Source organism: Sardina pilchardus, chromosome 1, assembly GCF_963854185.1.
Source record: "Sardina pilchardus chromosome 1, fSarPil1.1, whole genome shotgun sequence".
Taxonomy (NCBI): domain Eukaryota; kingdom Metazoa; phylum Chordata; class Actinopteri; order Clupeiformes; family Clupeidae; genus Sardina; species Sardina pilchardus.
In genome coordinates, this window is record NC_084994.1 from 49,086,511 (window position 1) to 49,111,895 (window position 25,385).

Below are 25,385 nucleotides of genomic sequence, written 5' to 3' on the forward strand. Positions count from 1 at the left end.
AGACAGAAAATAAAATTGCAGTTCAATTAAATTGGTCTTGTCTACAGAAAGTGCTTACCCTAGGTCTTACATGTCAATGGTACATCTTGGGAGGAATGTATAACATAATTTTTATTGTACAGACATAACAAAAATGAAGGCTGAAACTCCTCATTCTGTTTTGCAGTGTGTAATGATTGATTGAAAGTGAAAAGTAATTTCACTACAACTTGCGTTATTTGAAGGCAAAAGCTTTTATTGCTTGTTTTAAATGTTTTGAGAGCGTTAGTCTTTAGCAAGCAAAATGTCATTTTGGTGTGAGTGATTCTGTTTAGACACACGTGTGTTGACTGTTTTGACAATGTGAGTTGACGCAAGCATAAGCGATCGAGAAAAATTGTAACTCACACAGAGTTATTACATGTGTGCATATGTTTACGGTTATAGTTAATATCTTGTTATATTTTGCTTTTATATTATAATATTGGTAAAGATAATACGATTACATGTACATTTAAACAGCAATGTTTAGTGTTAATGTAATGTTTATTGATGTCATTAAGTTTGCTGGGAAAAGGGGTTTGTTAAGAACAATAAACAGTTATTTCCATTGCAAATTATGCAAATATGATAAAACAGTTTGACCAGTTTTCAGGTGGGAGGGGAAAGTTTGTATCGAAAATAACACTCTTTTTGTCCGTTCATCATTTTGTCTCATACAAGCAACATTGCATTCTTGGTTACTGTAATTGAATATTAAGGCTATTGATTAATGATTTTGACATTTACACGATAATGTTGTACAGTCTACTTTTATTTTTTAATGTCATGTGACTGTTTAAACGTTTTTTGTTTTTTTTTTAAAGTGAAATCAGCCAAGCTGCATTTAGACTATATTTCCATTTCCAGATCAAAATCTGACAAGACAGGCTTAGTAGGCTACACAGTTTTCTGGCAGTATTTACATAAAATATACAGTATCTTCACTGAGAACAGTATCAGAGTTCGTCGAGATCTCTACTCTTCTTCAGGATCTTGGCCTTGACATCTTGCAGGTGCCTCACCATCTCCACGAGCGGGGCGAAGTTGTCCTGGACAAGACCCTCTTGTCTGCCACAGGTGCGCAGCTCTCCCACCCAGCTCAGGATGCCGCCCAGGTGCTCCTGCACCTCCTTCTGCTCTCCCAGCTCTGCCAGCAGGGCCTGCTTGGCACACACCTCTGCCTGATAGGCCTGGTGGAGCTCTGCCAGCGACCGCTCCATCCTCATCAGCTCCTCCGGCCCCTGTGGGTACTTCCTGTGGGACTCGTCCTCCGGCAGCAGGACGTTGGGGGGCACGGAGAGGATGCTGTCCACCAGGAGCGTCTCCATGCGACTGGACAGCAGCTCAAAGCGCTCCTGCAGGAACTGGAGCAGCTTTTGGCTGCATTCCTGCATCTTGACACACAGCTCCTCGGAGGGCTCCTGCCCCGCAGGGCTGAGCTTGCGCTTGAACACGGACTCCACCACCAGCATGAGCTCGTACAGGCTGTCGTGAAAGGCACTGTAGATCCTCAGCATGCACGTCTGAGGAGTGAAGCCAAAGAACTGCGCCTCGTACAGCTTCAGAGAATCTGATGCCACTTCAAAAGAAGACACAGAGAGTACGCAACACTTATAACTACAGCAGAATCACCAAGGTTAAATAGGAAGCACAGTGAACACTTTTTACTCTACAGGAATGATATGATAGCTGAGCTGATAGCTGAGCTCTCAGCTGACTGACATGAGCATTTGCTGCCAAATGTTACTAGTTTTACCCCTCAAGAACACACTAGCAAGAGATCCAGATAAAAGTCAAATCAGGACTAAGTTAAGCATATTTGACATATGAGTGACTCAGGCCTGACACTTGCGATGACAGATGATGTCACACTTCACACATTTTGTGCAAGTCACCTGTCATAGCCTAGACGATGTGCTTAAGTCGCTTTGGCTAAAAAGCGTCAGCCAAATGTAATGTAATGTTAGCGTGATGTAGGCTACTCTTAAAAATCAGCCACCCACTCAATTTAGTCCAGTGTCACGTTGGAGTAGCTACATTTGTAACTCCATGTGTTTTACATCACAACATGACAACGTGAAGGCTGGTGTTTTTGTTGTGTGTGGAAACCGCTGATTGTCACAACTTCGTACAGTCACTCCTTTGTAGCCTACCCTGAGGAACACAGGTCACTTTATCAAGACATTTCACTGCGCACACCTACAGTATTAAAACGTGGTGGTGAATTAGGTCTTCTTTGTGTGTGCAAACTAACGTTAATAAGTTTCTAATAGCTGATAAGAAACCACCAACCTAGCCATTTGCGAACATTCAGGCAAACATTCAGTCAAGATTAATGGCAAAGGAAGCACATTCATTTCTAAAGTTTCTCTTCTGTCGATGTTTTAATAAATTAAATGACTGATCGTGTGGCCTAAAGTAGGCCTACATTTTTTTAAAAAAAGTTCCTACCAATTTTCTCTGCTGGTTCGTCCATTTTTCCCATTTTCCAAAGTACCCGCGCTCTGTAATTTTGCTTCGATGACGTTTATCGTGGCGTAGCACTTCGTGGCTTTACCACATTACCGCCATCTAAAGTCGTGGAGGTGAATACTTAGTACGGCGCGGCACCATCAACAAACTTTTGAGTTTATGGCAAAAGATCTATGCAAAAGATTCACACTAAAATCAGCGGAACAGTGAGCCACTTCATATTGTATCAACTAGGATAATACTGGTTGGTCCAAATCATTTGACCATTTTTTTTTATTAGGCTATTATTTAAACAAAAAGTCTCAACATCAAAAGTGTTCAAATAACTTGTGGAGGCCTGTGTCCTGGGCCTATTGTTCCTTCCCCACCTCCCGTTATACCTATAGGCCTACTTCCAAGTTCAGTAGGCAGACTTTTTGTTGTTGTAATGATTTGGTGATGCAAAAATACGCTGTGGTTGCCAGTGTAGAATAAATAAAGTTTAATTTTCTTAACAAATCACAAGCTCATAGACATGCCATTATTATAAAATCAAGGATAATCAGGGATATCATTGTAGATGATATTGCCATATTGCTCCTGACAATGTCCAACAACTTTGAGGACTCGTGCTAAACGGCGGTCCAGGGCTTCAAGGTGTGGCTCAGACAGAAGAGGCGCCACAGCAGTCAACGGGTCCTGCGAGAGCGACGCTCGCATGACATCACTGAGGCGGTAGTGAGGCAGGGCCAGCAGCTGCAGCTTCTCCTGAGTGGAGCGGCGGATCCTATAAGGAGGACAGAGACAGAGTCAAGAGAGGGTGGAGTGCTCAGCTGTTGATATCCCTTTGCCTTTATAGCCACCTGTTTTACCTGCAACACTGCTCCAGGGGTGCTAATATAGAGGGCTCATCTTTGGAGAAACGACCAAACCTGTTTGACACGGAGAGCGTCAGTTACACACACACACACACACACGCACCTCACACCCACACCCACACCCACACGCACACGCGCACACGCGCACACACGCACACACGCACACACACACACACAAGAGTTGTGAATCACTGCACTAACAGAGTTACTGCACTTACGCTCTCCCATTGTCTAAGTGTATGAGGAAGGTGTCATTGCCAAACTTCTCGAATGTTTCGTAATGATGTCTGTCCATGTTACCTAACATGAAAAGATCGGTCAAGATTAAATTAATAAAAATCTGACAGTCATCAATTATATAAGTTCCTTCTGAAGCTGTTGGCGGTGGTAACATGGACTAACTCATCAGAAAGTCCAGGATAGCCATGTCAATGAGGTCAACTAGCCGTGTTCCTTGGTTGTATGGCGGCGTCTTTTTCACAGTATCACAGTAGTCTTTCTCTGTCTCCCACCTGTGATACAAGAAAACATGTTACATCAGTATTCATTATGTCTTGTAATCTCCTCTGTTTTAGACTTGAGAACTCGGTCAACTAAGGCAAACTACAAGTTTAGCCCCTCTACTAGTTTATAATTTCTCTGTTCAAACACGATAACTTGATAAGAGCACAGTACTACAGCTGACACCCTTCATACAAAGCTTATGGAGTGGAGAGATCACCCACTGTGCCAGTTTACTGTAAAGAGCTTAGCAGCGTAAAGTGCAGAGATCACCCACTGTGCCAGTTTACTGTAAAGAGCTTATAGCGGCGTAAAGTGTAGAGATCACCCACTGTGCCAGTTTACTGTAAAGAGCCTATAGCGGCGTAAAGTGCAGAGATCACCCACTGTGCCAGTAAAGAGCTTATAGCAGCGTAAAGTGCAGAGATCACCCACTGTGCCAGTTTACTGTAAAGAGCTTATAGCGGCGTAAAGTGCAGAGATCACCCACTGTGCCAGTTTACTGTAAAGAGCTTATAGCGGCGTAAAGTGCAGAGATCACCCACTGTGCCAGTTTACTGTAAAGAGCTTATAGCAGCGTAAAGTGCAGAGATCACCCACTGTGCCAGTTTACTGTAAAGAGCTTATAGCGGCGTAAAGTGCAGAGATCACCCACTGTGCCAGTTTACTGTAAAGAGCTTATAGCGGCGTAAAGTGCAGAGATCACCCACTGTGCCAGTTTACTGTAAAGAGCTTATAGCGGCGTAAAGTGCAGAGATCACCCACTGTGCCAGTTTACTGTAAAGAGCTTATAGCAGCATAGAGTGCAGAGATCACCCACTGTGCCAGTTTACTGTAAAGAGCTTATAGCAGCGTAAAGTGCAGAGATCACCCACTGTGCCAGTAAAGAGCTTATAGCAGCGTAAAGTGCAGAGATCACCCACTGTGCCAGTTTACTGTAAAGAGTGTATAGTGTAAAGTGCAGAGGTCACCCACTGTGCCAGTTTACTGTAAAGAGCTTATAGCGGCGTAAAGTGCAGAGGTCACCCACTGTGCCAGTTTAGTTTACTGTAAAGAGCTTATAGCGGCGTAAAGTGCAGAGGTCACCCACTGTGCCAGTTTACTGTAAAGAGTGTATAGTGTAAAGTGCAGAGGTCACCCACTGTGCCAGTTTACTGTAAAGAGCTTATAGCGGCGTAAAGTGCAGAGATCACCCACTGTGCCAGTTTACTGTAAAGAGCTTATAGCGGCGTAAAGTGCAGAGGTCACCCACTGTGCCAGTTTACTGTAAAGAGTGTATAGTGTAAAGTGCAGAGGTCACCCACTGTGCCAGTTTACTGTAAAGAGCTTATAGCGGCGTAAAGTGCAGAGGTCACCCACTGTGCCAGTTTAGTTTACTGTAAAGAGCTTATAGCGGCGTAAAGTGCAGAGGTCACCCACTGTGCCAGTTTACTGTAAAGAGTGTATAGTGTAAAGTGCAGAGGTCACCCACTGTGCCAGTTTACTGTAAAGAGTGTATAGCGTAAAGTGCAGAGATCACCCACTGTGCCAGTTTACTGTAAAGAGCTTATAGCGGCGTAAAGTGCAGAGGTCACCCACTGTGCCAGTTTAGTTTACTGTAAAGAGCTTATAGCAGCGTAAAGTGCAGAGATCACCCACTGTGCCAGTTTACTGCGGCTGTAGGAGCGCCTCCATGGGCTCCTCCAGGAGCGGCGCGGGGCCAGGGAGAGGTCCGGCAGCATGGTGGCCATGGAGGCCTCCAGAGCACGGGGCCGGCCACACACCGCGTGCTCCGTGGAGCAGTAGTACGAGCACTGACCGTAGAAACACGCGTTGCCCACTAGGTGGACAGAACGAGAGAGAGGGATATCATTATGCTTATCATTACTGTAATAAACATGAATTACATGGTACACGGTGACATCTCTAAAACTATGATTGGACTTGATGAAATAAGTGAACGATACCTGGTGAATTAAAGAAGGTTTTTGCCAGTTTTCTGTCAGTGGTTATGTCTTTAATTTCTGTAATCACATCTACTAGCCTTCCAACCGCAGGTGGGACTCTTCGGAACCCCAAAACCCTAATCAAAGTAAAGAAACAAAGTGATTCCATTAAACACTGTTTCATTCTTACTGTGAAAAACATAAGAAGTGATGTGAAAAAAAAGATGTGATGGATTACTGTAAACCATCTACCTGTCTAGATGAAATGCACCAATTTCAGCATTGTGTCTTTCGAAGTCAGAGAAGTAATACAGATTGTAATTTGTTTCATCATTGCGGTCTTGCCTGGAAAAGAACAGAGTGGATTCAGAGTTGAGCTCTCAAACTGATTTAATATGAAAATTGTCACCAAAGTGCTTCATGTGCGAATTACTGACTCACTTCATGGGCTTGAAGAGCAACTGCCCGTAATTAGGTAATGACATCACCAACTTGAGCTGAGTGCCTCCGGTCTTCTGCACTAAAGAGCACACAGACTGTCACCATGGAAACTACAGTGATCATATGATCTCTGGCAGATATGGCAAGAGAATTCAGAATTTCATCACAGACAAGATCATTGCAGACCATACTTACAGTAACCAGGGTAACATACAGCAGTACGTGGGGATACATCACAAAATAACATGTGAAAATTGAGTAAGAGAATAAGATGGACACCCTGTAACACCACAGCCCTTCTCTATTCTCTGGACCAGTGGGACCCCTAGTGGCTGCTGACTGTCACGACATGAAATGCCAACCAGAGCAGGGAAAGTAAACAGGGCAGAGCAGGGGCAGCACTGGACTTAAAACTGTACTGGGGCAGACCCCTCCATTACTCAAATCACACTTTTTTTGGTTCTTGACTGTCCGTTGACACTAGTTTCTGTAGTGCTCGTTCTCACCTGCGCTGACGATCTTGTGGGAAGTGAGCTGCTCCTCCAGCTGGCGCAGGTTGGGGTCTTTATGGTCGTACAGGTGCCAGCGGTTGATGCCCAGGTGGAAGCGCAGCCAGGGCGGGTGAGTCTCGACGTCACCGTTCAGGTGAAGTGCAGCGTACCCCTCCTCACTGGCACTCAACCTGAGGGAGAGAGGACCATGAGGGAGGACATGTGGGGTTGATCGGAACATTCAGGCCTGAAGCAATAACTAGCCATTACGGTAAATAACACAGCACATTTAGTACACTTTACACTATGCAATATCCAAAACAGGGTGATATTGATAATGTCAGAATCAGCATTATTGGCCAGGTTTGCGTAAACAAACAAGGAATTTGACTCCGGTTAATCTTTGTACTCAAGTACAACAACACTCAACAATAACATAAAAATAATTGAAATATACAGGACAGTAAGAATAGAATGAAGGGCAGTTGAATAAGGCTATGTATAAGAATGTCATTGTTTCTACAATCTTTCTGTATTGTGGATGTGTGTGTGTGTGTGTGTGTGTGTGTGTGTGTGTGTGTGTGTGTGTGTGTGTGTGTGTGTGTGTGTGTGTGTGTGTGTGTGTGTGTGTGTGTGTGTGATCATTTGGTGTCTCACCACTGAGGACTGTCCAGCTCGTTCTCCTTGACCTTTGGCTTCACGCGCAGCAGCCAGTCCTCCTCCTGGAGAGGGGGTCCCGGGAGGTTGTAGAGCGGGTGTGCGAAGAGAACCTCCAGCTGAGTGAGATTCGCAGGCATGCAAACTGGTCAGGGGTGAAAAAGGTGAGACTCTTCTCCGACCCCCCCCCCCCCCCCCCGTTCCGAAAAAAAGAAAAGAAAACAAATCTTCCAAAGTGTGAGGGACACGCTTTCTTTCTTTCTTACTATCTCTCTCTTTCTCTGTGCTTATGTACTTATTACACATTTCTGATGATTTCATAGGCCTAATGGACACTTAAACTATCAGAATAAGGAAAAGTCTGAATATTTGTTGGACCAAACCAGGTAATCAATAATCTTGCTTGAGACACACACTATTTCAAACTAATATTATAATATAAAATAGGGCAGATAGGCTTACATTTTTCAAATAGTTTTAAAACGTTTTAATATGCAGCCTAGGCTACTACAGATTGTGGTTTTTAGGCTATATTGTGCTAGTGTGTTTAACCAACCAATAAAGTTATGTGAACTGTCTTCATATTACATGTTAAACTGTAGCCTACCTGTAGGCACAGACTAGGCTACTGATCAGGGTCCTCCTGTAACTCGACAATCAAATGTAAATTTAATTTACGCATGGCTTACGAACTCGTAATGATCCGGGTGTTACTGAAAATTGTTGCAAGTCACACACAACTCAAACGGTTACGTGCGTTACGTGTGGTCTGAAGCAGTCGCAACTATTTTTGGCTACGTTACTATAGCGAATCATTTGAGTTGCATATCTTTTGCGTAGGCTTTGCGTAAGGTCTATGCGCAGTGTGCTTCGAGTAACAGGGCCCACTTTTCTTAAAGACAGACAGCATTATCATGTCAATCAACTACGTCTCTGGACAAAACGAACCAGCCCAGTTTATGAGCATTTAATTCAACTGTCACATTAGCCTTTGATATACTGATAAAGTCTGCCTATTTGCTTCACCTTTTGCCGATCTAGATGGTTCAAACTGCACGCATTCTTCATCAAAAGAACTCGTTATGTCTACATGTTTGTCTAATTTCGCGAACTTTCATCATTAGAAGAAAACAACCTATGCTTTGCTACACTAATCTCAGCGTCTTTTTCTAATAGAAGTTGAAAGTTTTAACTAGCCCACCTGTGAAATCCCTCGGCATCTCTTCTCGCCAGAATCACTATATTCCACCTGACATCTCAGACGCATCTACAGTATCTGCGCTCACAACAGGCTATACTTGGCGTGCGCGTTCTGTTCGCGTTGCGTCTTTGTCAACAATTAGCTAGCTTCCACTAATGTTTATTAAACGCATAGGGGCTACATTCACGCATCCCTTGATCAGACACGTTTTAAATGCGGCTCTAGAAACACCTCAAGATGCGTTAGCGTCTGCGCATGATTTCTAAACTCAGTTGTAAATTCAATTCACCTTGACCCCCCCCCCCCCTAAATATTTTCTCATCGGATCTGCACGAACCATGTAAGTCACCTATTTTTGATTCAAAATGGCGAATTTCGCCGAAAGGTGAGGAGTTTGCATGCCTGGATTCCGCTTCAAAGGCTGAAGCTCAGGTGAGCTCACAGATTTCACTTTGACCGTCTCGCCGAGGGGCTCGACAATTCCACCCTGCTTTACAGCTGAGCTCTCTTCCCGTGTCTGAGCTGCCATTTTGTGGTCTCCGCCAACATCCCTGGAGGAGACGCCAGGCTGTCTCGGGTCAGAGGGGCCTTCCCGTGGCTGTCCGAACGCGGAGCAGCGTTGGGATCCGCGAGGGCCCTGATGGTCTCGCCGGGGAGCTGGGAGTGAGGCTCACACGGAGTCTGGTACACGGAGAGGGTGAGCATCACCAGCAGGACGTGAAGCAGCACTGACAGGCAGGCCAGCCCCAGGCACAGCGTCCGCACACGGCCACGCGTGCACCAGCGCATCACACTGACCAGAGATCAGACAGACAGAGGCACTGAGTACAGACATGAAGGTACGTGCACCAGCGCATCACACTGACCAGAGATCAGACAGACAGAGGCACTGAGTACAGACATGAAGGTACGTGCACCAGCGCATCACACTGACCAGAGATCAGACAGACAGAGGCACTGAGTACAGACATGAAGGTACGTGCACCAGCGCATCACACTGACCAGAGATCAGACAGACAGAGGCACTGAGGACAGACATGAAGGTACGTGCACCAGCGCATCACACTGACCAGAGATCAGACAGACAGAGGCACTGAGGACAGACATGAAGGTACAGACCCACAGGCACACGAATGTGTGATACAGTGCGCCACCTTTTTTGATTACTTACGTGCAATCTGAAAATGAATGTGTTCAAAACAACATGTGTTGTTTCCAACACATTGCTTTTGTTATTTGTTACACAATATGTGTTGACACATATTACATGATGTGTAACACATCTCTGTATCCAGATTAGGGACAACACAGTGTGCATTTTATTGGGATCCACAGAATATGGTGCTGATCATTTCAGCTCCTCTTCCCATATCTAAACATTCACAACAAAGTGTCTGGTCTGAGACAAGGCAAAGCAAAGCAAGGACATACATGAAGCCAACTACTGCCTCTTCTATTTTGCCTCTTCTCAGTCAAATTTTACTCCAAGGAACGTTCAATATCATTAAATGAACTCGTAGACGACAGTATTTCTATGAAAACAAATACTGTAGCTTCGTGCCCTTCGTGCATTTATATTTCTTAAAAGTCAGAGAGTAATCTCTACTATTCAATCTAAAAAGTCACCAGGAAACACGTCTGGAAACCGGACTTTTTAGATTGAATAGTAGGCCTGTTTGCTGGTTTCTAACGTGTACAAAATATAAGCACGAGTCCCAAAGCTTTTTTGTTGCTGCCAGCAGAGAATGTCGAGCTAGCTACGACGAATGTGTTTGAGCAAGCGGCAGCTGGTTAGCTTGCTAACGTCGTTCATAATTTAAAACCATTAGCTGCTAGCAGCTAACGTTATCCCGGACTGGTGAACAATGTGAAATCAGCCTCCCTCCCAGCTGCTCCACCGCTCGCTCCACCGCTCGCTCCAGCTGCTCCCCGATGCGGTGCAGCTGCATCGCCAGACAGTCCACCTGTGGGAGGGAGTGTGTGTGTGTGTGTGTGTGTGTGCGCAAATGAGAACGAGATGAGAAGACATGCTGCTGTAACTAGAACATGCTTACTGGTAGGGCTGAACGATATATTGCATTTGCGATAATATCGCAATATGCCAAATAATGGCATATCGCATCGCAATCGCAATATTGGCAAGAAAAATCGCAATTAGATTATTTTCCATAATCGTTCAGCCCTACTCCCAGAAATAAATTAGGTTTAAACACATCCGAAATGGCCTACGTTGAGTCCAACATCTAAGCTTTCATAACGTTCACAAAAAAACTAGCAGCTAGATTTCCTGTAACTTTAACGCTATCGTTAGCTAACAAGCTAACGCAAGCCAACTTTTGTTGTTCACATGCAAACACTTAAAGTTAGCGTTAAACCAAATTAAACTTTGCTCATTTTAAACTCAGTTCTGCAAATCTACGGATAATATCAGCAAATAAAGCTAGATAAGTAGGTAACTTGTGTTATGGAAGTACTTTTTCAGTGGATAGACTAGGTAACTGCATAAATAAAGCATATAGGAGCATACTTACAGTGAGCCTTCAGACGCCGCTGTTTCGTCTTCCACTTCATCAACGAGAAATTTGATAACTGAGGAAGCCGTTACAACTGGAAAGGGCGCGTTCGATGTGCGTATCCGCACGGAGTCCGCCGCAGACCCGCCGCACGAAGGCGCGCTGGCGGAGGCGGGTCGTGTTCCGTGCGCGTAGGCAAAACGGAGGTGACTGTCACGCGGATGTGGCGGCTTGAGGGCGGGTCCGTTTTGGAATCCTCTGCTGTGTGGGTACGTGATTGCTGCGCACGTGACTAGACGCTTGTCAAACAGCCTGATCACAACCACCCGAAAGTTCAAAGCGCGTTGCCGTCTAAAATATATTTAGGTAAAAACTGTTTGTTACATCAACAGCAGCAGTGGGCTGCGTGTGATATGTTGTTCTTAGGTCTGTCTGTATGTTCTGTAATTTCAGTTGACCATTTTCTTTATTATTATATGATTATAATTTATTTTAATGAAATAGGACAGGAGGTGAGCAGAGACAAGGTATGAAAATGTTTTTACTTGAAAATTCAACGTACATATTATCATAAAAAAATACCCTGAAACCAACATCCCTGAATTACTTAGCAGTCCTACTGTTATGAGAAGAATTGCACAACTGCCAAACTGCAAAACCAACAAAACGTTTTCTTGAATCCCCAAAGCAAGTCATATCCTTTGATTCCACTGACCATCAGGTAATCAATCATATGTCTTGATGATCAGCTGAATCTTTAAGTGAGCACATGTCTAGATCTAAACAGAACAGATTGAGAAAAACAACATCATTTAGTAGTAACATGGCTAAACATAACTGAGTGAAGAAGCAAACATAAATGCACTTTCACAGCAAAGGCAGGCCACTGCCAAGAAAATGGAATGTTAAAAAACAACATACTTAGGGAAAACATAAAAGGAAACATTTCCTGAATTATGTTACAGGGAAATATGTCATTAAGTAAAAGAATAAATGAAGGAAATGTTCATGAGCCTAAATGAGAAAAAGGCATTTGTTGTACAGGCAGTGGGTGTCTGGTATTCACATTTACAGAAAAAGAAAAATGTTCTCCAGTGTCATGGTCATAGAAACATCTTATGGCATGTTCAGTTTTGTGAACAGTGACCATTGGATGTTCAGCATTTCACAAGACAACAATAAACTTTTCCCCATACCAAAAGCACCTACTTCTATTTGGTCTCAAATGTCAACATCACGTTTTAACATAAAACACACCATGCTATTCCTCTCCCCAACCCCACCTCAAACTGGAAGTCTCTTAATGGTTCTCATCTCACACTACCCCCCCTGCACAGCACCCTCAACTGGATTAAATTGCCTCTGACCCTCGCATTCCCCACAGTGCTGGCGGCGCCTAGTTGGCCACCTTGCTGTAGTAGTACTGCTGGGCCTAGTTGGCCACCTCGCTGTAGTAGTACTGCTGGGCCTAGTTGGCCACCTCGCTGTAGTAGTACTCTCGGGCCGTGTCGCTGAGTTTCCAGCCGCCGGCGCGGTACTCCAGCACCTCCAGCAGCAGCAGGCGGGCCATGGAGCTCAGGCCCTCCTGGAGCAGGAAGCCGTCACGCAGCGAGTAGAACAGCTCGTCCATGCGGCCAGCCTCCGCTCGCTCCAGCTGCTCCCCGATGCGGTGCAGCTGCATCGCCAGACAGTCCACCTGTGGGAGGGAGTGTGTGTGTGTGTGTGTGTGTGTGCGCAAATGAGAACGAGATGAGAAGACATGCTGCTGTAACTAGAACATGCTTACTGGCATACAGAACTGTTGGTGAATGATTTAAAACTGTACACAGGCAGTTCTGTAAATTATGTAGTACATTTCTGAAGTCAAGGCCAAACCATCTCACCTCTTCCTCATTGGTAAGGGCATCTGGCTGCACCAGTCTGAACAAACAGTCATACACAGGTTGAACCAGGGCTGCCATGGGTTGGTTGTTAACCTGCAGAACAAATGGTTTCAACTCGCTGACACAAATTGTGATAGAAACCTAAATGACACCTGTTGCTGACATTCATTCTCCTGTAGAATATTCTATATCAATGAGGCGAAAACCAATGATTTACAGCTACATGATCAGTCTTTCAGTTGTTAAATAAGTTAACCATGAACATCTGCAATCAATGTCTACAAATTAAACTTGTACTCAATATTAAGCATCATATTCTACTCCACAAATATTTACTACTATTGACACTCAGACTACCTGCACACTCCACCATGTGAAATAGCTCCAAATAGAGAACATATTCTCTCATTTCTGAACACATTTCTAGACATGATGCTTAAGGAGTACCGCGAGTACCTTGAGGTAGTCAAAGATGGTACAGATGAAGTTAACGATGCAGACCCACTGCGACACAGAGCGCTTCCGTGTCTCCTCCCTCACGGTGAATTCCTGCTGCAGGCGGGTGAGCAGGTTCCGTCTGAACACAGTGGTATTGGCATACTTGGCCTCTTCCTTGAAGTAGAACATAAAATGACAAATGGTGAACTTCTGCAACCAAGGGCACCTTCCCTTTAGCCTGGAAATCCAGACCCAAATCTACAAGAGATTTAGGGTCTGGCTATCAGTAATGAAAATGGCCCAACACGAGGGGCGGCACCAAGCATGCATCTGAAAATATCACTGCACGCAATTGGATAACACTACGACCGATGTTTACTGACTTATTCCAGACTTCAAGTAGCGCATCATTACGGATTGTCAGAGTGACTCGTTGACCAAATTGTGCTCTTGTGAGAACTCTGGATTCCCAGGGCACCTTCTTTCACTGACACTAGTAAAACTAATATTAACAGAATTCTGAAAACAGCAGGAGAAATAGATCACCCTTCTTGTTGATGGTGATGAGTAAACACACCTACAAAATACAAATGTTACACTTTTTGTTCTGGAACAGGAGTGATGAGGCATTGTGTTGACAATCTTATGCAACATCTCCTTTCTTTCTTTCTTTCTTTCTATCAGATTCGCATTCTTTTTTTTGCTGAGATCTTATATTAACAACAAGAAAGTCAAACCACTGCATGCAGACTTTTCCAGCACATTCCAAAGACTTCAAATGGGCTTTAGGTCAGGACTCTGTGGTGTCGAGTGTGTGTGTATGATTCTGTATTTTCACTAAACCACTTGTCCATATCTTGAGCCAGATGAACTCTGACATTGACTTCCCAGAATAGATTACTCATGCTATCAGGGAAGGAAAAAACCTGAACAAAATTGATGGGATTACCTGGTCATCATCCAAGTAGTCATCTGAACTCATTTGATAACCACAATGTTGCCGAGCCTAGACATGACCAACTAGACAAGCCCAGACAACAGCACTGCCTCCAGGCTAGTGACCACAGCAGGATCTCTGATGATCCAACCACATGCACGTCACTCTGGAATAGGGTAACTAACCCCAGAGTAGTCAGACCACATGGCCATTTTCCAGCCCTAACTTTACTGTCTATCAATCTAAAGCCTTCTTTCCAGTTAAGCATTCGGAATGTTTGTTTGGATAGTCCAGATGAGTTATTTTTCTCTTGCACGGTCAGTGAGACATGACATTGCCGAGTGTATTGAATAGAATAAATAAGATCACTATCAGTTCCTCACCTGGATCAGAGCGTAACATATTCGGCCAGCTTCTTTGCAGAAAGAACTGTCTTTCAATGACAGGTCAACTATTGCCGTTGCCACTTTCTCCAGATCGACTGCTCGAGGATCTGTGAATGTACTTCCGTAATTAAAATGTCATCTTTGGTTTGGTTACATATGACACAATTGAACAAGCCTATCGGCAACATCCTTTGCTTTAATGGGACATTCATTTTCAAAACCAACTAAAGTTCAGTTACCTTTCAGTGCTGCTTTTAGGAGGTTCTGCGCTCCTGCATCCAAGGTCTGAAGTTTATATTCGACACAAACCGAATCCATGCTGCTGCAAACTTCTGGGTGGGTGAACGCATGTGAGAAGATTATAATTAAGACAAGTGAAATTAGATGAATAGAAATCGTTCAAGACGATATTCTCAGTGAGATAGATAACGTTGGTCGACCGTCGAAGTAAAAATCAGCCAGCTATCATCATGTGACAGCTAACATAAGTTAGCTAGATAGCTATCTCTTACTTCTGTTGGCTACCGCAAATTAGTAGGCTGCGTTTGGAAACCCGTGGGTTTTACGAAGGAATAGGCTACTCTATAGCGATAACTTTCGACCTAGCTGTGCTGTAAATTAATATATTTAATGCTGACGGTCCACACAAACGCACAGGCGAGAGCCACGAGGAAAACACTCCCACCGTGTTTGAATTGTTTGCTTGCCCCGGACGTTTTTCCAGATGCTCGACGTCGGAGTCACAGCACAGGCGTTGGTTAAACACCGATATACATTTCACATTTCCAACAAACTCCTGGCAGTAGCCTAAGCATGAGTACTAAATATAAGAGACATAATTGCTGGTCTAGCTAGCACTTTATTACGCGCGCCAATTCAAATAGCTTATGTGTGGTTTTCTGTTTATTATTGTTGGTTTAGTTGAACATATTGATATAAAACTTTTGACCAGTAGATGGCAATATAGCACCACTATTTTCAAACTCTTAAATAAAATATGAGAGAAAGGGCCCACTTTGATTAAATCAAACATTGGTTCAATTTACAGGATTTAAATGTCTCTTAGGTTAGGGCTTAGAGAAAACTTTTTGGACCTGTCTCAAAAGCTGGTGATATTAAATATTCAAGTCAGTATTTTCAGAGCCCATGGAGTTCATCCTTGTGTGATGCAAAGACAACAATATTGTAGCTGTGGGTGTCCCCTAGTATAGGCTGACACATCACCATCCAACCTTTTAACTTAAGACAAAACGAGAGCACTGTTGTTGAATGTCATGTAACAGAATAATCCTATTTTGATTATGTTGTATTCATAATCATCGGATGTCATAATTGACAATAAATCAATTCATTTGATTTGTTAATGAATCAATTCATTTGATTTATTGCATAGCCCTCAAGGCAGGAGGAAGATAGGCTAACAAATACTCACATAGGCTACTTCTCACATATTCAGAGGTAGGCCTAAAAGACGACTGTGCTTGCGTTACTGTTGCTACATCTTCATGACTGGGATTCTCTACAGCACACCTTCATCTCATCTCAAACCTGTGTCCGGATCAGAAATACTTTCTGTTGTGTTAGAGATAAGAACTCTGTATAAGAGCGTTACAACACAAGATGTGGCCTTAGAAGACTGTATTCTGCATGCATGGGGGGGGGGGGGGGGGGTCTGCCCTTGGAGCTCCTTAGCTATCAGTGCTCTCTTGTGATGCATAATTACTTACTGAACTGCAAAACAGATACATAACAAGAATGAACTAAAACTGATGATTAAACAACAAGCTGCTCAGATACACAAAAATGTTGCTTTATTTAGTTACCAACCAAGAAAAAGAAATGGTACACATTTAAAGGGATACAGCCCACTATTACCTAATGTGATGCTATTGCACACACCCAAAACATGGGCTCCTTCAGGCAACAACACAAAAATGGCAACATTTAAACATCAGTCTCAGGGCAATGTGTTTCACGTGGAGGCTCAAACAAATCTGAACTCATGGGGGCACGGATGCATCAGAATGGTCCTTCGAGCCGTCTTCCACACCACGGACCAGCCTGAGAGAGCGGATGTTGAGAAGGATGTAGGAGATATTCACCTCCCCAATGTTGAAACTGACTCAACCTCCAACCAAGTCTCTGAAGACAGGCCCCCTATAACTTAAACCTGATAACTAATAACATGTCTCCACTTAAAAATCTTTGCATGGAAATATCATGAGAGGGAGATGTACTGATATTCCGGGGGGGAAATCAGCCATTATTTTGTTTTTCTTTCATCAACTCTTTCATCTTTTGTGTTCCTCCTCCCTCTCCCTTGGACATGCGTTAGAAGAAGGAGCCAATATGGCACCAAAGGAAGGACAGGGCACAAAGAATACTAGATGTGAAAATATGGCTTTGAAACTAGTGAGTGTGTTGCATAATCTTCTGCCCAACTCGTCTTTGAATTGTGTTTTTCAACGTCTTTCAAACCACTAAGAGCAAGTCAGTGTGTTAATCAGAACTATTTCGGTAGCACTTTCACGCCATCAGATCAACTGGGTTTTATTCACAAAAAAGAAAGGAACTGAGTTTTAAATAACATGGATTGTCATGCTTTCTGTTCAAATCTATTATGACCTCTTTTTAACCAATGTTTTTAGTTTTCTACGTGAACTTCTTCAGTCTCTGCCGTTCTCTGTACCATTGCTGTTCCTTTGTTGTTGCCGTCTGATGCGAAACAGCCCTCATCGCCTGTAGAAAACAGATAGGGTGAAACAAGCAAGCACTCTCAGTTGTTCACTTATGTGCCATTTCATCTGGACTCCTCTGCTCCAAAGGATACTGAGAATAAATCCCCATACCAGTTGTCTGATTATTTTGCAAACACCATTTCAAATGGAAGATAACCGTATAATTAGCAGACCTCTCTTTATACACGTATTCCAAGTACAAATGCTGCAAAGTGTAAAAATTCATACATTAATGTGAAAAAAGAGCAACACAATGATGGCATGGTGTGATCTGCCACCCCAAACCCACCCACACACTTGACAGTGAGACCATGATGTTGAGGATGTAGCAAGGGAATGCATCATATTGTCTACATTTATTTCTCTTCAAGTTAAATACCAGCATCATCATACACGTGGCCATGGCCCCCTGCACCACCAACTCCTTGCGCTGAAATGGATTTCACAAGAATTTTTTTTTTTTTTTTTTTGTAATGCTGACCAACTCTTTGTAGTCTCGAGTAAACATTCCCGTCCATTTGCTTGCATTAGACTGTGTGTTTCTCACATAGACCAGTTCTGAGTCATGATTATCTTGCTGACAGTAAGCTGGAAAGGCACTGAGAAAGCACAGCCGAGCCAAAGGTCTCCAGAAAAGACTGGAGCAATGAACATGAGCCACTCATCCAATAACATACGACAGGCTGAAGTACATGGGTTAATTACAGGCAAGACTCAACATCGTAGGGTTTCATGATTGAACGTCACATCAACATAATTCATTATTACAAAGTCAAAATGACAAAGCCATTCAGTAAGGAAAAAAGTCGAGGTGAAATCTTAATGTTTAGAGGCCAAGTACATTTTAGTGAGCATCTGTACAATCAACTCCTCCTTAGAGTGTTCTGTATTGGCCACATTTTGTATAGGGTTTCAAGACATACATGGATTTTTAAAGCAAGCATACTCTCTGGCTTTGACATCACCTGGGATCAGGGCATCAGGTCATGTCATGTCACTTAAAGTTCCCACTTGGACCAAAACTACAGACACAGATGCACGTAGGACATACAGCCTCTAACACATGGAGATTTTTACTCAGAAATTGATTGTTGTCCCCTGGAGTTCAATATGAAGCCCAATTACTTGATGGAAACGAGACAGACAAAACAGATCCAGATCAAATCCTGGTTTCTGTAAGACGACTAGAACTACTTAAAAATAAAAAAAAAGATGTCGTTGAAACAGCATTTGATATCACAGGAGAAGATGGCGGGAGGAGTGCGATGAGGAGGTGAAGCGGGAGCAGCCGGAGGAGGCGTGCCCCCAGTGCCTCCTCCCCCTCGGGCTCCAGCGCCGGCCCTGGCAAACGCTCGCGCCAGCGCCGCGCCGCACCGCCAACGCCTCCTCTCTCCGCCACAGCAGAGTCCCGGCAACCCGCAGAGCAACGGTCAGTCAGTCCTGATCCTCCCTTCCCCCCGACCGTTTCCACGGCAACCCCACAGAAGTTTGTTTTGGTTCTAGGGCCAGCGTGGCGCGCGGAACGGTGCGGTGCGAGGTGGGGGTCCAGTCCGTTGGGTTGTGTCGATGTCTTACATGTTCTGATTGACAGGCGCGACATAGTTGCGTGGGAACATTCCCGTCTGGCCGTGGTACGCCCCTTTCCACCAGTTGGGGTCAGAGTTGTCCAGCACTTGGATGAGAGCCCCTCGGCGGAAGCCCAGCTCGCCGTCCTCCTGAGGGTCGAAGTCGAACAGTGCTTGCACATACGAGCAATGCTGGGGAGATAACAAGGAGAGGACACATTAAGGAGGAGATACAGCACCCCAGACACATCTTATCTTAGCCTGAACCAAGACCAATACTGCAGGTTTGCTTGTTGTTATCAGAAATGGCCAGGGACAGACTTCAGTAGGTTTCTTAGTGGAATGGTGGTCTTGTCCGTCATGGTGGTCTATGTGCTAACTACCTCTGGGATCTCAGAATAATAACCGCAGACATTCTGATATAATTCCTTGCACAATGTACAATCAAAAGCTTCCAACAGCTTCCCTGAAAAACACACACACACACACACCTGTGGGACCTGCTCGATGTCTTTGAGGAAGATGGTCTGATTCCTGGAGACGGAGCTGGTGCGGTGGTACTCCACCAGGGAGTTGAGCGAGTTGAACTTGACCACCCACAGGAAGTACTTCCCAGCGCCGTCCCGCAGGACCTTGAAGTGCTGCACGTCATTGCCAAACCTGAGGACGAGAGAGTGGAAAAAGCATCCAGGATTTACTAGTGTCACTGACTGCTTGCTTCCCTGCCATCTGGACGTAGCAATCACCCAAGTGCAGTTCAGTCATGCGGCCCCTACATTAGAGTGCCCCATCTCCCAGAACCATCTGTGTGGGATTGCATGCACCCTCTACAGTTCTCCCATCTACCTTATGCAATACGCTGAAAACATCTGTCGGGAAGCTCAGATGTTGATGTTGAAATGTTGGAAAATGCTCGCATTTTACAGGGATTATATCACGGATTCGACTGCATCTGGCAGAGGCTGAGCAGGAAGTTTTAAGGATGTGATAAACAGAGCTAAGACCCCCAGATACGGGAGCATCTGTGCTGCGCAAATGCTGCTGTTGTGATCGCCGTGACGCCCAGATAATGAGCTGCAATTATGACACAGATAGGCAAAAGCCGTAAGGTGCCCTGGGCAAAGCTGTGTGTGGCTAAATCCCCAATTATCCCGATAAGCTGCCTATTGCTTTTACAGCATGCGCAGACCTGAACTATGGCGGATAGGGGAAGAGTCCAGTGTTTACTTCAATATGTAGATGTCACATTTTGCCATGCAGGACATGTTGTGCTGCTATACTGTAAACAAGTGCGCCCATGTCTTACTGATTCTTGCTCCTGATCTCACGTTGTTAGCAGTGTCTAGCAGTGTCCACTAGGGGTCAATATTGGGCACCATGACATGAATTAAAACTGAAAGTATCACTTACTCTGAATGCAGTAGAAATCATACCGTGAAATGATAACTGAAAGGTATGTCAAATAGCAGTGTAAAAATAAAAACACAGCTGACTGTGAAAAACTGTTGCCCTAATAAAGGCGTGTTTGTGTAGGAGCGTGCGTGTGTGTGTGTGTGTGGTTGTGTGTGTGATCGGCTGTGGCCTTACTTCACGGAAAGGGAAAAGTCCCCCGGAGTGCTCTCGCTCTCTCTGATGAGGAAGGCCCCATCCTGTCGCTGTTTGTTAAGCATCTCCTCGGCCTTTGCCCGCGGGATCTTTCCGTAAAACCACCTGACACCAGAGAGGAGCCATTAATCAGCGGAGCAACATCAAACAGAGCTGTTTTCACAGAGCTGACAAAACAGGACACTGTGTGTGTACAGGCATCAGGAGAGGGAACACACATTGGGTTGATTCATATGGACAAGGCCAGTAAGCTTGACTGGCCCTTATTTATTTGAACAGCCTGAAAATCAATACCACTACATCAGATCTGGAAATGACAACATTTCTACGGAGTCCCGTGCGACATGGAATCATCAGAACCAATGAAAATAGTTCACATTACTCCTTGCTTATTGACAGTATAATTGTTTTAATTGTTCCTTATATGGCACAAACATTTCATATCAGTACTACAATTACATTGCACTACACCAACTGTAAACAGTCCACCTGCTGCCACTGATTCTGGGTTTAATACTACAAGTAAGTAGAGGGTATTTATAATGTGCTGATGAAACAAACTGAACTGAGGTCAGTGAAAAGCAACAGTAGCCGCAGCATCAGCTGGTGTCATGCTTCAGCACTTCAGTGGAGGAAGGGAAACGGTTCGGCTGCATCTGTGCAATCCCTCGTGTGAGCGGGCGTGCGGCCGCATGGGTGCTGACGGAGTAGAGGAGCGCCCTGTGGTGCCCTGGTGGACCCGCCTCAGTCTGGACCCTGTCGGAGCTGGACGCACCCCGCCCACACTCGCCTGTCAATCAAACGTGCGCAGAACTGCACCGAATCCGGGCCTGGTCCCACAGGGACGCCTTTGTTGGAAGCTTCTGGAATGCCAGCGGAGCATGGCCATGAGATGCGTGGGCTTCAGCTCTCCACACCAACTGCTCCATCTGTCATGGTGGATCTTGACAGTCCAGGAACCCACCCCACCCCTCCCCTTCCTAACACCCAGGTTCTGCCTAGCGCTTTAGCTTCCAGCTGACAAGCTACCAAAGCAGAACAGTGGAGGCAAGCGAGTTCCTCCTCCCTCATGTCATGATCGTGTGCGGCCTAAAGCACAGTTTTGATTGGCCAAGGAGGAGCCACTTGCACAACGACCACAATCTGTCTCCATGACATCCCCGGGTCATGATTCAGTGGGCGCCAATGCGTCGCTTCAAAGTCGCCGGGCTCTGCCATTAGCGCAGCAGATCCAGCAACGCAACGGGAAAAGTAGAAGGCGCGCGGGGCCGAGATCAAACAACTTTTCCGTTTCGGCAACACTACAAAGGGGGCCCGTTTTTTTTATTTGTATTATTTTTTTTAAGGAAGCCTGCGGGTCTATTTCTACACGCGGCGCGGTTCAGGCGCGGTTCAGGCGCGGGTCAGGGGTGAGTGGGTCTGCAGGGGGACGGCCGGGCGCCTGACTCAGCAGATGGGGCTCCGCGCGCCTGGCCACATGATGAGGGCCTTCGACCAGAGTGGGGAGTTGGGCCGAGCCAAACCCAAAACCCCTGACCACAAGGCTCGCCGTCAAGAGAGGAGGGAAAAAGTGGGGTGGGGGGGGCGGGGGGGGGAGAAAAGCTTCAGATCCATTTCTTACATGCCGTATCATTTTAAAGAGATGCTTTTGGCCGGCTGTCCTATTAACCAACACTGGGCACGTCTCCCCAGCTCTTGCTGATTTATAATAACACACTGGGGCTGCAGCGGTCTGGCTCTGTGGCCCGTCCAGCCTCACCAAGTCCAGCTCGAGGCTCTCAGACCCTGGGACGCGCCGAGCTGATGGGCAGCCGATGGCTGGACGCTGGTGAGCGTTGGTCAGCCTGGCTTGTGCACTAGCCGGGTCCTTGTTGGCAGCGTTTCAGCCGATTCAATAAGTTGAATCAGCGCTAGAGCCTGCCAGTGAGCGAGACCTTTCTGATTGGCTCTCTCCACTGAATGGGAATTTGCTATTGTAGCAGTTTGCTGGTTCTCAGGATGACAGTGGTAGGAGGTTTAGCTCATTTAAGCACAGATGGCTGTCATACCACTGTACAAAACAATGCCATAAAATATGTTTGTTTTTAAACAAGCCAAGTACTGAAAGAAAATATTCATTTTATTGACAAGTCTTTGCTCACTGAACACTAAACACTGACGATGGATAACAAGACACAGTAGTAGCAGTGACCTACTTTCACATGAGTGTAGGGCTCGGAGCAGATCAACACTTACGGATGTGGCTTCATTTCAATATAATTCTTGGGGATGAAGCCCTCTCTTCCGTTCACCTCCGCCTTGTACCAGTTTTGGTCACATTCTTCATTTAAAACCTGGAAATGCAAAAAAACAGAGGACAAGAAGACATGAGGCTAGTGATCAACTTCCATAGCAGAGAACAAGCGAGAGCATCGCGGGCAAACAGGCACAAGAAAAACAGGAGGGCACAGCCCCACTGACACATTTATCTACCCAAACCTCAGCCAGGGCCACAACAAATGTCACATTCTCTCCTGACAGGTCACCACACACAACATCACGAGGCACGGCGCTCGTAAAAAAAAAAAAAAAAAAAAGGAAAAAAAGAAGGACATGTGGTTGGCCTAGATATCCAGAGGAAGAGCGGGAGAGCAGACCAAAGCGTCTCCGTCAGGAAACGAGCGTGCAATATCCTTCCTGAGCGCGCCGAGCTGCAGCGGGCACGGGCGCACATGGGTGGCGTTGCCATGGCGGAGTCACGCTTTCAGGACAACACACACTGAGCCACCCAGATACGGCTGAGCACCGCCAGTCTGGGACTGGAACAACACCAGCCTTTCATATGGCAACACGGGGGAGGCCCTGGACACAAAGCTTAGAGGCGCATTGGCACACACTTAAAAGGAGTCTGGACAGCGTATCAGGTGAACCTTTGTTGACAAGTCTGAGCAGTGGATGGGGGTGTCTTGTAGGAGTGTAATGCAACTACGTATGGGGCCAGATACTGCAGGTCTTCAGTGCAGGGTCCAGCTTTGTCAGCACCAGACGCTCTACTCAGGGAGCCCATCTGTGCTCACTCCCCCAGGCCAAGAGGGAAGAGACACACACACACACACACACAAAATCAATCAGGAAAGGCCTCAGAGAACAGTCGCAATCTTTTAAAAACACACCATTACTAAGGAATTGCGCTCACAGAACCAAGAACACACTAGCTTCAGCAACCGCACTAAAGCTTTCCAGCGTGCGGCAGTCACCGCGAGCGCTCTTGTCGTCGGAGATGTCCGCTGTGCCTGCGGGCCAAGGCGGGAGACGACTCCCCCGGTCTCCTGGTGCTAGTGGCCTTCAGTAAACAGCCATTAATCTTCCCCTCCTGCCGCCCAGCTGTGGCGCCTTCACCGCCGGCCCGCCGAGCGAGAGAGGCGCGCACTGTAAACAACCCAGGGGGGGCAGACAATGTGAGAGAGAACAAGAACAGAGGTCTGAAGTGACCTATATTTGTGTGGGACTCCGAAAACGCTGTACAAATGGCTTCCTAGAAACCCCAGTTGTTGTTTAAAAGGATTAGCTGGGAGGAAATGCCTCGGAAAACTGTGGTGTCTAAACATATTTCCTTTCTGTTGTGTGCGAAACCAGGATGAGCTGGACAGACTTTCAAGACAGGCCCTTCACGTCCCATGAGTAATGGGTACATGACACACCATTACCGTCTTCAGCTCCACATTATTTCCAGCAATAAGTACCGTCTGCCCCCATCTATGGTCTATACGAGCTTCCTCTGTAACCAACTGCACAAAATGGAAGCGACCTTTGGGTGCGCACCTCTGGCTAAGGCGTGATGAGGCTCACTCTTCTCGTCTGTGTGACCAGAGGCCCAGCACATGGAGCCCACCCTCACACTCCAACCGCTGGGGGAGAGAGAACGGCCTCCCCACCGCAGCGCCGAGCTAGAATTCATCCGCTCATTATCTCCGGGAAGGATTTTTAAGCCCAGAAGACAGCCCCTGATTGTTATTTGTTCCAACCGCATAACTTGCGCATTCAGCAGGAGCGGGAGCAGCAACTGAGCCTGCGAGCGTCTACGTGCAGAGCTGCCTCTCGGCAGGGCAGAGCAGAGCCGAGCCGAGCCGGTCTCCCGAGGAGCGAGAAATCTCCTCGCAAACTCTGCCCCAGTTTCCACTCTTTCTAGAAAATCCTCTCAGCGGCAGAGCGCTTTTAGAAGGGGGATAAGCAAGCAGGCAAACAAACAAACAAACACCAAAAAGAAGATGGAGGTGATTAAAGATGTGCGCCTCCCTCTGTTCTGGCAGAGGAGCTATGTGCCGTGGCGTGGGGCTGGGGAGGAGAGGTGGATGGATCTCCCTCAAAGCCATTCTCCCCTTAAACCCTGAACCATACTGAGGAGACACAGACAGACAGAGAGAGTGAGGGAGAGAGAGAGGAGGGGGAGAGAGAGAGAGAGAGAGAGAGACAGACAGACAGAGAGAGGGAGAGACGGGCTGCCCACACTGATGCCAGTTTGATCCAATATTCAGAGACGTGCGCCAGCAGCCTGCTGTCTCGCAGGAAATCCACTGTTGCTAGGCAGTGAATTACACACAGAGAGAGAGAGAGAGAGAGAGAGAGAGAGAGAGAGCACCATTGGTGTATGTGTGTGTGTGTGTGTGTGCATGCATGTGTTAGTGTGCAGAGAAGAAATAAATAGATATTAGGTCAAATTACTAAATTAGGTCACTAACAGATGGCTGTGCTGTAAGTACATCTGAAATTTTATT

The 25,385-nt window shown here is 45.8% G+C and overlaps 4 protein-coding genes across 6 annotated transcripts in view; all 4 read right to left on the reverse strand.

Moving 5' to 3' along the window:
- Positions 1 to 23: 23 nt before the first annotated feature.
- LOC134080000 (protein MIS12 homolog) lies at positions 24 to 2,564 on the reverse strand. The gene is made up of 2 exons (XM_062536187.1): positions 2,473 to 2,564; positions 24 to 1,600 (listed from the first exon to the last, which is right to left on the reverse strand). Exons 1-2 carry the CDS (start codon positions 2,504 to 2,506, stop codon positions 978 to 980), a joined length of 657 nt encoding a protein of 218 aa, XP_062392171.1. The 5' UTR covers positions 2,507 to 2,564; the 3' UTR covers positions 24 to 977.
- A 395-nt stretch (positions 2,565 to 2,959) lies between these two features.
- On the reverse strand, positions 2,960 to 9,362 carry LOC134079584 (extracellular serine/threonine protein kinase FAM20C-like). Its single transcript, XM_062535681.1, has 12 exons — positions 9,063 to 9,362; positions 8,664 to 8,677; positions 7,366 to 7,510; positions 6,724 to 6,899; positions 6,218 to 6,296; positions 6,029 to 6,121; positions 5,798 to 5,913; positions 5,490 to 5,670; positions 3,753 to 3,862; positions 3,569 to 3,650; positions 3,345 to 3,404; positions 2,960 to 3,259 (listed from the first exon to the last, which is right to left on the reverse strand). The coding sequence occupies exons 1-12, from the start codon at positions 9,353 to 9,355 to the stop codon at positions 3,025 to 3,027; spliced, it is 1,584 nt and encodes a 527-aa protein (XP_062391665.1). The 5' UTR covers positions 9,356 to 9,362; the 3' UTR covers positions 2,960 to 3,024.
- A 2,238-nt stretch (positions 9,363 to 11,600) lies between these two features.
- On the reverse strand, positions 11,601 to 15,610 carry mif4gda (MIF4G domain containing a). Of its 3 annotated transcripts, none has more exons than XM_062547813.1 (6): positions 15,409 to 15,610; positions 14,963 to 15,055; positions 14,721 to 14,830; positions 13,419 to 13,574; positions 12,963 to 13,055; positions 11,601 to 12,775 (listed from the first exon to the last, which is right to left on the reverse strand). In XM_062547813.1, exons 2-6 carry the CDS (start codon positions 15,039 to 15,041, stop codon positions 12,548 to 12,550), a joined length of 666 nt encoding a protein of 221 aa, XP_062403797.1. In that variant the 5' UTR covers positions 15,042 to 15,055; positions 15,409 to 15,610; the 3' UTR covers positions 11,601 to 12,547. The 3 variants fall into 3 exon arrangements, with proteins under 3 accessions (XP_062403797.1, XP_062403814.1, XP_062403806.1); XM_062547830.1 differs by lacking the exon at positions 15,409 to 15,610 and having other exon boundaries at positions 11,601 to 12,487; positions 12,560 to 12,775; positions 14,963 to 15,400; XM_062547822.1 differs by lacking the exon at positions 15,409 to 15,610 and having other exon boundaries at positions 11,601 to 12,487; positions 12,524 to 12,775; positions 14,963 to 15,400.
- Positions 15,611 to 17,805: 2,195 nt separating this feature from the next.
- Positions 17,806 to 25,385, reverse strand: part of grb2a (growth factor receptor-bound protein 2a) — a 20,841-nt gene continuing 13,261 nt past the window's right edge. Inside the window, exons 2-5 of the mRNA XM_062547841.1 lie at positions 22,867 to 22,964; positions 20,614 to 20,736; positions 19,518 to 19,686; positions 17,806 to 19,218 (exon numbers count right to left, since the gene is read on the reverse strand). Coding sequence (XP_062403825.1) covers positions 19,033 to 19,218; positions 19,518 to 19,686; positions 20,614 to 20,736; positions 22,867 to 22,964 — 576 coding nt within the window. The 3' untranslated portion in view covers positions 17,806 to 19,032. The remainder of the gene's footprint in view (positions 19,219 to 19,517; positions 19,687 to 20,613; positions 20,737 to 22,866; positions 22,965 to 25,385) is intronic.

Bases quoted from the DNA above. Each gene is read 5' to 3' on its own strand.
- LOC134080000 (XM_062536187.1), bottom strand. From the start codon at position 2,506: ATGGGAAAAATGGACGAACCAGCAGAGAAAATTG. The intron at 1,601-2,472 runs GTAGGAACTTTT...CTTCTTTTGAAG, and splicing joins CGAACCAGCAGAGAAAATTG to TGGCATCAGATTCTCTGAAG.
- LOC134079584 (XM_062535681.1), bottom strand. From the start codon at position 9,355: ATGCGCTGGTGCACGCGTGGCCGTGTGCGGACGCTGTGCCTGGGGCTG. The intron at 6,900-7,365 runs GTGAGACACCAA...TCTCTCCCTCAG, and splicing joins GAGCTGGACAGTCCTCAGTG to GTTGAGTGCCAGTGAGGAGG. The intron at 6,122-6,217 runs GTGAGTCAGTAA...GTTCTTTTCCAG, and splicing joins TTGCTCTTCAAGCCCATGAA to GCAAGACCGCAATGATGAAA.
- mif4gda (XM_062547813.1), bottom strand. From the start codon at position 15,041: ATGGATTCGGTTTGTGTCGAATATAAACTTCAGACCTTGGATGCAGGA. The intron at 13,575-14,720 runs GTGAGGAACTGA...TTCTACTTCAAG, and splicing joins TATGTTACGCTCTGATCCAG to GAAGAGGCCAAGTATGCCAA. The intron at 13,056-13,418 runs GTACTCGCGGTA...TTTGTTCTGCAG, and splicing joins CCATCTTTGACTACCTCAAG to GTTAACAACCAACCCATGGC.